Here is a 12,890-nt window from a genome sequence, read left to right on the forward strand (position 1 = left end):
CTTAAATGTTATACACATTTCCAACAATTCCTGAGATACCATTGGTCCATAACAACTTGTCTTAGTGTGCTGATGTAAGAGTGTAGCATCTATTATAAATCATGTTGTTTTCACATACCAGTTAGGCAGCAATCAAGTTATTTTCAAGAGTCTATAGATATGTCTTCTAGATTTATACAGAGTACATTTTGTATAGATCTTCATTATATTCTATGTGTTTTGAAGATTACAGAAGTTATATTATGTAATAAAGTTTTTAAGAATGTATGACTGATCTAACAAACCCTTCTTAGAATATGAGAAAGTTGAAGGAAGAAGATTTCTGCTCATGAATGCATTTCAGTCCAAATGTCAGAATATGAACTTTCATCTGGTTCTGATTAAATCTCTGAAGCCACTTTCCAGTAGTTTTGAATACAGGTAACAAAGAAAGTACAGAAATAATGTTTCTGGTTCTCACATTCTAACAGACTTGATTGAATCCATGATGATTTGTGAATTATGAGTATGAACATTGAAATACCCTAAGTCCAGCAACAGGAAATAAATTTTCACAAATACTTTATACTAATTAACTTCCTTCATGTATTAAAATGACCTTCAAAATGCACTTGTAAATCAGCTCTCTCTCATCAACATAAATAACTGCTTGTGAAAAAGCAATTGAAGCTATTATTAAGTCAAATAGAATGATAAATTTGACGCTCCTCTTTTGGGGTTTCACCAATGCAGGAGCCACAGGAGATGTGCGTTGGATCTCTAGATCTGGAAGATCCCCTGGAGTAAGAAATGGCACCCCGCTCCAGTATTCTTACCTGAAAAATTCCATGGGCAGAGGAGCTTGGTAGGCTACAGTCCATGGGGCCTCAAAGAGTTGGACATGACTGAGCAACTGAGCACGCACACATGTGCAAACACACACACACATCCAGTGACAGAATCTTCAATTGTAACCCTGAGTTGTCTGGCTTAGCAACCCATTGACTTGGTAATGGTAAGCCTGACATGCCCAGAATATAAAGTAAATATTCACGTATTATTTCTTTTATAAGTGCATGGGTGGGTGGTAGAAATTGGTCAAGAAAACCAAAGAGGAAGAAGTCAAGCATGGTTCTTCAAACCCTGATAGCTCAAAGATGTTGAATTGAATGTGATTCAGAGGGGAGAGTACTTTTTTCTTATGATTTGTAAATATGAAAGGTCATACATATGGAAGAATTATCCAAGTTTGGAAAGGAATATCTAGCATTCACTGTAGGTATTGTGGCTGATGTGGCTTCTGGTATAGTGCCAGAATTATGCAATAGATTCACACTTTTATCTAGAGTCCAGTCACACATCAGAAACAAGGCAAACTCTAGGATTCTTTAAGTGTCACCTAACATTAGTGAAAAAGGATATCATAAAAAGACTAAAAGAGAATGCGTGATACTTAAGCTGGGTAATGAATTATAGTAGGTCAGGTGGTTTTCATTTATCATAAAAAAGTGCCACTTAAGAAAGCAAAATATGAAACCTGGAAATTACTGTTTATCCATCTATCTACATATATATTGGATGTAAAAATAAAAGTGTATACACTTATCTAAAACCATCTTTTATTTTCTTAACACTGTCTTTGAAAAGCAAAATATTTTAATTTTGATGAAATCTGCACTATCAATTTCTTGAGTTATGTTTTTGGGATCATATCTAGAAATTTTTTCCAAGCCCAAGGTTGGTTGTCAATGCAACTTAATGACATGAGAAATCAGATATTCACAAGTTAGGATTTGGGAAAGATACTTTTCCAGATTAGATGTGCAAAAGTTAGAGGTTACAATCATTACACTATATCGGTTTTGCTGTTTTTTATCGGATAGAAGAAAGAACATTAGTGATAACTGCTAGAAGATATTTCATCGACTGAGGGTTTTTATCAATTGTAGAGAAGAACAGAGGGAGAGATGATGTTGATGACTTTAGTGGGTCCACGGATCCAGATCATCCTTAGTATTTCTTTTAACCTGTGTCTCAGTGATGTTTATGAGAGAAAAAACTCAGAGACAAATGGCATCACAGGCCAAATGATTATGAAATAATGTCAGTATAATGCCACTAAATGTATGGATATATGTTGATAAATATATATTGGCATGTGGACTAAAATTAAATATCAATGTACACAATAAAATAGCCAGTTATATAGACTAAAAAATCATTCTCATATTATTTCTGATCAAAAGAATATTCTCTCTAGCATTTTCTTTAGGGAAACATTGACATCTCTGTTCTTTAAACTATAAATCAGGGGGTTCAGCATGGGTACAACAATAGTGTAAAACACAGAGGATACTTTCCCTTCATCCATGGAACTGACCGATGATGGCTGCAGATACATGAATGTTGCAGACCCATAGAAAACAGCAACAGCTGAGATGTGGGAGCTGCATGTGCTGAAGAATTTGGACCTGCCCTCCATGGAAGGAATGTGGAGGATGCTGGAAATAATGAAGATGTAGGAGCTGACAATGATCAGACTGGGCTCAAAGATGTCAAGTGCACTAAAACAGAACCAGTGATTCGTTGACATAGGAGCTAGAGCAGGATAGCTTTAGAAGGGACAGAAGATCACAGAAATAATGGTTGATCCCATCTAATTTACAGAAATGAACCCTAAGCTTGCAGCCTGTGTGAGAGAATGCACGTATCACTCCCATCACATACACTCCCCAAATGAGGGAGAAACAGACCTGATGGGACATGATAATATTGTACAGCAAGTGGCTACAGATGGCAACATAGAGTCCATAAGCCATTGCAGCCAACGTGTAATACTCAGAGACAGCAAAAAGGAGGAAGAAGTAAAGCTGTGTCATGCATTCAGGGTAGGAGATGATGTTCTTCTCTGTCATGAAGTTCACCAGCATTCTAGGGGTAATGACAGTGGACTGACTGACAGAGGTCAATGAAGGACAAACTGCTTAGGAAAGAGTACATTGAGGTGTGCAGGCGAGGACCGAGCCCAATCAGTATGGTCATGCCCAGGTTCCCCACCACCCTATCCACATAAATTCCCAGGAAGAGGAGAGAAAGAGGCAGATGGAGTTGTGGTTGTTCTGTGAGCTCAGTGAGGATGAACTCAGTCACTGAGGAGTGATTTTCTGCTGCCATTTCCCTCTGCATTGTTTCTGGAGGGAAAAGAGAAAAACACGGTCATTGCAGGGAATTCATTATTTTTCTTTTCATTGGGAATAGGATGTTTCATATAAATGATTCACGGTTTAGGCATGCTTTTGACCTATATAATCACTTAACTCTGGGTCCACTCATGTAAGCAAAGTATATCTCAATCCAATATTTATAAAACCAAATTTTCAAATATAATAAATATATTTTATATTAAAAATTTAGCCATGTGTATAATCACTAATAGAGAAGGAAATGGCAACTCATTCTAGTATTCTTGCCTAGAGAAACCCGTGGAGAGGAGTCTGGTGGTCTGCTGTCCATGGGGTCACACAGTCGGACATGACTGAAGTGACTTAGCAGCAGCAGCATAATCATTAAAAGTGCATGGCAGCTCTATGCATAACAATCCAATTTGGAAATAATTTGAATTTATGTTCATCAACTCATAAATGGATGAGTCTTAGTATACACACATAAATGAATAAACAAATGCATATCCACATATATACATGTGTGATATGTATATACATATGTGGATATGTATGCATATATATAGAGAGATATAGATAAAGATATACTTATGTAGAGACATACACAGACGGCATCTATAGATGAGATTTAAAGTGTGACATTCAGAATCTTTTAACTGGTCACCATCTGGCACAAACTGCCTCATCCATCTACCCCATGCTGCCATATCAGTATTAGCATTTTCTAAGCTGCCAAAATCCACTGGATCATTGAAAAAGCAAGAGAGTTCCAAAAAAACCATTTATTTCTGTTTTATTGACTATGCCAAAGGCTTTGACTGTGTGGATCACAATAAACTGTGGAAAATTCTGAAAGAGATGGGAATACCAGATCACCTGACTTGCCTCTTGAGAAACCTATATGCAAGTCAGGAAGCAAGAGTTAGAACTGGACATGGACCAACAGACTGGTTCCAACTAGGAAAAGGAGTATGTTAAGGCTGTATATTGTCACCCTGCTTGTTTAACTTATATGCAGAGTACATCATGAGAAATGCTGGGCTGGAAGAAGCACAAGCTGGAATCAAGATTGCTGGGAGAAATATCAATAACCTCAGATACACAGATGACACCACCCTTATGGCAGAAAGTGAAGAGGAACTAAAAAGCCTCTTGATGAAAGTGAAAGAGGAGAGTGAAAATGTGGGCTTAAAGCTCAACATTCAGAAAACTAAGATCATGGCATCTGGCCCCATCACATCATGGGAAATAGATGGGAAAACAGTGGAAACAGTATCAGGCTTTATTTTGGGGGCTCCAAAATCACTGCAGATGGTGATCGCAACTATGAAATTAAAAGACGCTTACTCCTTGGAAGGAAAGTTATGACCAACCTCAGTTCAGTTCAGTACAGTTCAGTTGCTCAGTCGTGTCCGACTCCTTGCAACCCATGAATCGCAGCACACCAGGCCTCCCTGTCCCATCACCAACTCCCAGAGTTTACCCAAACTCATGTCCATCAAGTCAGTGATGCCATCCAGCCATCTCATCCTCTGTCATCCCCTTCTCCTCCTGCCCCCAATCCCTTCCCAGCATCAGGGTCTTTTCCAATGAGTCAACTCTTCAGTGACCAACCTAGATAGCATATTAAAAAGCAGAGACATCACATTGCCAACAAAGATCCATCTAATCAAGGCTACGGTTTTTCCAGTGGTCACTTATGGATGTGAGAGATGGACTGTGAAGAAAGCCGAGCACCGAAAAATTGATGCTTTTGAACTGTGGTGTTGGAGAAGACTCTTGAGAGTCCCTTGGACTGCAAGGAGATCCAACCAGTCTATCCTGAAGGAGATCAGTCCTGGGTGTTCATTGGAAGGACTGATGCTGAAGCTGAAACTCCAGTACGTTGGCCACCTCATGCGAAGAGTTGACTCATTGGAAAAGACCCTGATGCTAGGAGGGATTTTTCAAAAGCTCCTCAACTTTTAATGTGCATGGGAATAACCTAAGGATCTTGATCAAAAGCAGATTCTGATAGTAAGTCTCGTGTATGGCTTGAGATTATACATTTTAAATAAAATCTCTCAGATTTTTCCACTATTTCTCATCTATAGACCACTCTGAGAAACAAGATGCTAGAGGATCTCTTGTTTTGAATGCCTTCCACTGGAGTTCTTTCAGATTCAAGGAAAATCCACCATACCCATGCATTGAAAATCTTTAACTAAGGGTTTGCTGTGGCTGCAGGATTCTGACATGTTTGGAGAAGAATACTGTGTCTGGAATGCCACCTTATAAGTGAACAGACGATGATTGAAGCTGCTTCAGTGTGCCAAGTAAAATAAGTGAGAAAGAGAGGTGGAGTTGGTAAAGGTCAGATATAGAAAGAACATAAACAAGGAGTAAACAGATCATTCTTATAATTATTCAGAAATTAAAAATTTGAAGAGACACATAGAAGCCATTCTTTCAGTTAAGACAGGGTATATGTTCTGATTTAGCTGATTTATATATATTCTGGACTATATAGAGCAGACTACAAATTATGCCTACTTGTAATTGTACCCATTTTACCTTCTTTTTATAGTACTGATGAAAATTAAGTCAAATAATATGAAAATATAAAACAAATAATATGAAATTTAAGTAAAATAATATGAAATAATTGAAAATGAATACTTGACATTGATGAAAGAATGGATATTAAAATACATGGGTGGTAAGTAAAATTATGTTTTATTTATTTGTGGTGTATTTGGACACTGCAGGTGAATAAGGCAGCACACTACCCAAAGAACTTTGATCGGTCAGTAATGAGTAAGAGGGTTTGAACTGAGAAGAGGCAGAAGACAACTGGATATTTACAGTTTCATGTGAATTTATACTTACCAGATGTCAATGCCCAGAAGCTAGAAAAGACCAATATGAGGGGAGAGAAAAGATGTTTCCAACATAAAACTGACAAGAAACAGCAATTGTTTATAACTTCCATGGCAAAAGTGCATGAACCTCATGAAAGTGATACAACTTACATAATTTTGGTTTATTATGAGCACTTGTTAACATAAATTTACTGTTGTGCTTTAGTGGTAAGGTTGTGTTGGATGGACACTCTGTGACCCTGTGGACTCTAGCCTGCCAGGCTCCTCTCTCCATGGGATTTCCCAGGCAAGAATACTGGAGTGGGTTGCCATTTCCCTCTCCAGGGTATCTTCCTCACCCAAGGACTGAACCCACATCCCGTGCATTGGCAGCTGTATTCTTTACCACTGAACCTCCAGGGAAGCCCTTTACATAAACAGTATAGCATTAATGGTTTAAAGATAAAAATATATTGGGCAATTTTAATAAAAACTGTTGGTATTGAACATGATAATTTGAATCTCTTTGATAAGTCTTATCATAAGATTCTGTATTAACTCTGCATTTGGTCTTTTTGCTTAATCAACACAAGTTTGAAATATTTTGATTGTTTTCATTAAATCAAATGAAATAAAAGTGAACATCACATTGAAGAGATCTAGCATAAAGAAATACAATCTCACAGGAAAAGTAGAAGCTTAATGTGTAGAAGGAAATTATTGGGAAGACCTTACATTTAACCACAATTACCTAGGGGCAATAGATTATTTTGAGTAAAATCACAGTTCCTGAAGCCTGGTTCCATTCTATCCTCTGTCTTTATTAAGTTTGGGATTATGGGCATTTACTCAAAGTAAACAAGTTTCAATTAATTCATCTTTCAAATGGAAACAATACTAGGGCTTGCTTTGAGAGATATCATAAATATTAAGAAAGTTGTCTAATGTAAAGTGCTTGCTATTTTATACTATATTAATAATAATATGTTATTACATTATGATGATAATCATATTCTTGTTATTTGTATTTTTTATATTGCACTGGAGTTTCTGTAATTCTCAAGAGTCTCTGACATTATTCTTGATATTTCTCCATACATAATCAATATAACACAAATTCTAAGGAACTAGCCTGGAAGGAATTTGGGAAATGTATTGTATGGGGAAATGATCCTGAATTTCCAAAAACTTGAACAATAAAACTAAAACACTGTATATCTCAGCAAAACAAAAGTTTATTTCTGATATGATCCCAACATTGAGTCTATTCACCTATACTTTCCCAAGGTCCAGAATTTTCTTCAGGGCCAACTTGACATCCTTATTCCGCAAACTGTAGATCAAAGGATTCAGCATGGGAACAATGCAGGTATAAAGCACAGAGGACACTTTCCCTTGGTCCATGGGGCTCACAGATGATGGCTGCAGGTACATGAATGCTGCAGATCCATAGAAAACAGCAACAGCCAAGATATGGGAACTGCAAGTGCTGAAGGCTTTGGACCTGCCCTCCGTGGAGTGGATGTGGAAGATTTTGTAGAGGATGTAGATGTAGGAGATAAGAATAGTCAAGGCAGGAATCAGGACATTGAAAGAACTGCAGACTAGAGCCAATAACTCGTTGAAATAGATGCTAGAACAGGATAGCTCCATGAGTGGAAAAACATCACAGAAATAATGGTTAATAATATTGGCCTTGCAGAAATAGAGTCTCAACATGAGGCAAGTATGGAATGTCGATTGAATGATGCACAAGATATAAACTGCTGCTGTGAGCTGGAAGCACCTATAATAAGACATGATGGCATTATAAAGCAAGGGGTTACAGATGGCAACATAGCGGTCATATGCCATTTCAGCCAACATATAGCACTCTGCGATAATAAAAAGAAGGAAGAAATAGAGCTGAGTCATACATTCAGGATAGGAGATGATATTTTTCTCTGTCACAAAGTTCACCAGCATTTTGGGGGTAATGACAGTGGACTGACAGAGATCAATAAGGGACAAGTTGCTGAGGAAATAGTACATGGGGGTTTTCAGGTGAGAACTGAGCCCAATCAGTGTGATCATGCCCAGATTCCCTACCACCGTGACCACATAGATTCCTAGGAAGAGGAGGAAAAGTGGCAGCTGGAGTTGTGGCTGTTCAGTGAGCCCAGCGAGGATGAACTCAGTCACTGAGCTGTGATTTCTAGGGTCCATTATCTTTTCAACAGGTTCTAAGTTTAAAAAACAAAACAAAACAAAAATCAGAAAATGAGTATATATTTGTGTGTGTGTGTGAGAGAGTTTTATGCACGTGTGTATGTTTGTGTGTGAGAGAGAGAGGCAGAGAGTAATTCTATGGAGCTCATTCTTTATCTTTCAGCAGAGGACATACATAATGCAGGGATTTCTCCAGCATCTCTTGCTACTCGAGGACAAGTAGTTAATCTGGTTGAGCTAGAAAAGAAATTATAAACATCAAGAAATTTACAAATAAGAAATTTCATAAAGTTTAAAAGAAACAACAATTTATGGGTTTTTAGAGTTAGTCAACATGAACATTTCTAGTATTATTTCTGAGTACTGTTCCTTCCTCCAAGTTTCTATGTTTATATATTAATTTCATGTTTGTTGAATGGCATAGTATTTTCCTTTTATTTATAATAAGTAATAGTTGTATAGGCTTTCTGTAATTAACACAGAGAGGATTCACAAGTCTGTGGAAAGTAGTTATATTAGTTGGGGCTGTCTTCTTTAGTAACATCTCAACTGAAAAGATCTGAAATGTGATGACCAGTGTCATTCACCTGAGATCTGATGATTTAATGTTCCATTTTCCTTCTCCCTGGACTTTTACACCAGAGGACAGAAATGTAACTGCTTGGCAGACATCATGCTTGTACCTCCATAGGTTTTTCCACCCCAGGAACAATTCTTATTCTAATTTGGGTAATCTTAGGAGTGAGAGTATAATGCCCTAAGTTCAAGTCACATAGTCCACCACAGTGACTATGGCATCAGTGTACCAAAATTGATCTGTGCAATTTGGACTTCATGATTTAAATGGTGGAGGTGAGAAAATGTTTCTATTCTCCAAATTGTAAAATGCATTTGAACACAAACACTAGGTGTTTGATATGCTGAGCTTTTAAAAATATAGTCATGCATTTTGCATGTGCTCTCAATAGAATTCAAAGATGGGAGAGATGCAGATGAATAAATTACATTCAAAATAAGTAATTTTAACATCAATTCAATACTAGTCAACAGTGTGATGTGTTTTTTAAAGACCAGTGTATCTTTAGTTAAGATTTGCAAAGGAAATGAGTAGGTTCTAGAACATAGAAATTCATATTAACACTCAAGTATTATTTGGCTATTGTGTTCAGTTTGAAATAAAATACTGTGTGTGATACAGGTAAAGCGGCACAGTTTCTTAAATATCATCAAGAAATCAATTGTTTTAAGATGGCTAAAACTACCAAGGGTATTATTTTCTAACAAGGCAAAAGTTCATGTGGCAAAGGAAAGTTATCTCAATGTTCATCACATGGCAGAGAGAGGTACTGAACTTATTGTATACGTTCAAGAGATTGGGTAAAATTAACTGCTTCAAACTATGGGAAGAAATATTTGGTTTCATAGCAAAGACAAACATCCCTATCACCAGACACACCCGAGCCGACTGTCATAAAAGTTGGAGCACAGACTGAATAACCACGTGCATACAGATATTCTTTAAGGACACACCTAATGGGTAGTTGGATTAGATGTACTTCTATTATCTTCATTCTAATGGATCCTGATTATGGTAGACAGTAGAGGATTGACGTCTCAGATCGACACCATTCTTGCTGTGTGATCTTTAGATAATATGTCTACTCTCCAACTTTCTGAAAAACAGAAACACTAAAATCTACCTTCTGTGTAAATTCACAATACTGATTCCTATGAAATGTTTAGCACAGTCCCATACCCTTGGAAAGACCCTATTACTGTCACTGTTATTTGAATTTTAATCTATTGAGTTGCTTCCTATTTTATCTTTTGTTTCAGTGGCATTTTCATTCCTGCTATGATGGCTGGGATTTTTTTTTTCTTTCCTTAAGACATTTTCTGGTTCCTCCGTTCTACCTAAATATACAAAATGATACTGAAATTTGAAATTTTTATTCAATGTTAACTCTTAAATGTCAATATTTTCAAAGGTCTCCAAATAAAGTTGGAATAAATTTCTGTCATTCAATGATTTTATTTCACCCAACAACAAAATATTTTATTTTTGTGTCCTACCAGGTATCACATGATTTAACTATTACACAAAACAGCATTTGGTAGAATCTCTTTTTTTTTTAACTCATTATATTTCTTCATCTTCTCTCACACATTCCCAGTGTATCTGATGAAATCTATTCAATAGCTAGGGCCCTTAAGTTAAGGACTTTAATAATGGAAACCCCAATTAATAAGACCATTTTCTATGTGCTGAGGATATCTTTCTCATGTTTACATTTAGTACATGCTTAATTCTGTATCAATTATTATGAGTTACTTATTGGCTTTTCTTCTGTACTAGATTGTAAACTCAATACAGTGCTTGGCACAATGTCTTATATGCAAGTATCAACAAATATGATTTTTTAATAAAATTATTGAAAGGACTGTAGTAGTAAGTTAACATAGACTCCAACACAAGTGAACAAAGCTCTCACACTGCCTGAGTGGAGGTGAGTAAACAAAGAAATACTGGCCATAACTTTCTCCAGCGGAGACAGAGAGATGATAAGGGAACCTTAGCTCCTCAGGGAGTGTGAATATTAGAGTGAGGACAGATAGAGACAGAAAAATAACTACTTGCATCTATTAGTGCACTGTGAGGGAACTAGAACAGAAGATCTAACTTTTTAAAGTCCAGGACTGGGACTCAAATACATCCCTCTTGCTCCCCAGTACACCAGTGCTGTGTATTCTTCTCCTTTATTTCTCTGAATGGAATAATGGCTCTGGTGATGCAGGTGGATAGTTCTGAGTACTAACCTTGTAGGGCTTCTTCTTGTAGTGTCATAACCTAGAAGATACTGTTGGAAAAATTTTGAGTCACTGGTTCTGACTTCTGTTGAAGTCAATGGCCCTCTGCAAAGGTTGGTTGGTATGAATGGTGATTTATACTCTAAGTATAGATGCTAAGAGTCAGATGAGGAACAGATAATGCTAATGATCTCCCATTAGGATCATATCCCACAAGTATCAACTCTTGGGAAAAGTTACAATTAGCAGTTCCCTTTTCTTCCTTTGACTCTCAAGTGTTTAATAGTGTCATATCATTGTAATTTATCATTTTTTTGTTAGATTATAGGGTGAAAGCAAGGCTGTGATAGATCTTATCAGAACTCTGGTGAATTTCCTGTCAAGCTATATAAAAATTCAAAATTTTAGGAAATATTTAAGACCTGTATTAAAGGAGCATTCTAAAGTGATTTCACACAAGAGATAAACAAAAAATCAAAAAAAATCTTTGTGTGCAATAGTTGAATGATTTTTTCTCACTGACCCATATTTAACTATATTTAGATACCATGAAACATTTATAAAATAGTAGTACTTGAAATATTTTAACATGCTAGGCTGCAGGAAGGTTTCAACTGGTTGCTGCCATTACCCCATGAAAAGTTCCTAACAAGTAGAATAAGTTAATGAATTTATCTCACTCTATAAATAAAAGAAATATTGAGGAATAATATAGAGATATGATATGTGACTTAATGTGAAAAAATTTGATTAACATATAGAGTAATAAAAAAAAATCATGTCCTGGTTCAACGTGGCAATCTAGGAAGATCCACAACTCTGACTGCAACAGTACATATAACTCATATATTATTTTTAATCTTTAAATTAAATTTATTGAACTATAATTTACATGGATAAAATTCTACACACTAAGAATTTTCTCAATGTCAATATAGGTGAAGTTTTTTTCCAGTATAGGTATGGGAAACCATGGTATTTTAGACTGGAGTGTTTGAGTTCTAGGTTCCACTGTATCTCCAGATTTGCTGTGTTGACCCATCAGATAACAAATATGCATATTATTTTTAAAGGCATGTATGTTGTATCCTTGATAACCAAGAGTTTTGCTTCAAGGATTTTGTGTTTCTGACTTTATTCAATGACTTAAGAAATCAGGTGTTCACAAGTTATCTTACCTGCACTCGGATTTGATACAGAAGGTACTCAAGTTCATGCTTCTAAATTTTTGTATAGAAATAATTTAGGATGTCATCAGTTTTACTGCAGATTTTGAAGAACTCTTCAAACATAAATTTAATTACTTTTAACTTTTAAGAGTCATATGTAGCTAATTGGATAAAGTAATGAAAAAAGACAGTATGAAATATGTATGGCTTCCCATAAATATTTTTTAAAAGAAAATAAGAAAATTATCAAGGTATTTCTAGTGGCAGGAACTATCTTATGTCCTGCAGATATGGCAATGAAATACATGCATGCGGATAATCTTCATGAACACTACAGTAAAGTATATTTTGGACAATAAGCAGGCAAGTACATACCCAAAACAATAAATGGTATAGTAGGAGGCATACTGGTTTAAGCAATGTTACAAAGCATGAAGGAGATCTTAACTCAGATTGTAAGCTCTGGTAAAGATTTTGAAGTAAGAGAACCATATATCCATACAAGATAATAAGCAAAGACTAGATTTAAAATATCATGTTCATGTTATGTGTCTGATCACAAAAATATTCTTCTGTCAAGTATTTTCATCAGGAACACATTGACATCTTTATTCCTGAGGCTGTTAATCAGGGGATTCAGCATGGGCAAAACAGTAGTATAAAACACAGAGGACATTTTCCCTTGTTCCATGGATCTCACAGGT

General features: G+C 36.2%; 1 protein-coding gene and 1 pseudogene across 1 annotated transcript; both read right to left on the reverse strand.

Moving 5' to 3' along the window:
- Positions 1 to 2,218: 2,218 nt before the first annotated feature.
- Positions 2,219 to 3,190, reverse strand: LOC110122516 (olfactory receptor 8G1-like; annotated as a pseudogene).
- Positions 3,191 to 7,273: 4,083 nt separating this feature from the next.
- On the reverse strand, positions 7,274 to 8,209 carry LOC110147729 (putative olfactory receptor 8G3). The gene has a single exon (XM_020909401.2). The coding sequence runs from the start codon at positions 8,204 to 8,206 to the stop codon at positions 7,274 to 7,276; it is 933 nt and encodes a 310-aa protein (XP_020765060.2). The 5' UTR covers positions 8,207 to 8,209.
- Positions 8,210 to 12,890: the final 4,681 nt, after the last annotated feature.

This window comes from Odocoileus virginianus, unplaced genomic scaffold, assembly GCF_023699985.2.
Source record: "Odocoileus virginianus isolate 20LAN1187 ecotype Illinois unplaced genomic scaffold, Ovbor_1.2 Unplaced_Scaffold_19, whole genome shotgun sequence".
Classification (NCBI taxonomy): Eukaryota; Metazoa; Chordata; class Mammalia; order Artiodactyla; family Cervidae; genus Odocoileus; species Odocoileus virginianus.

What these genes read in the sequence shown, in the direction of transcription:
- LOC110147729 (XM_020909401.2), bottom strand. Translation starts at nt 8,206, where the DNA reads ATGGACCCTAGAAATCACAGCTCAGTGACTGAGTTCATCCTCGCTGGG.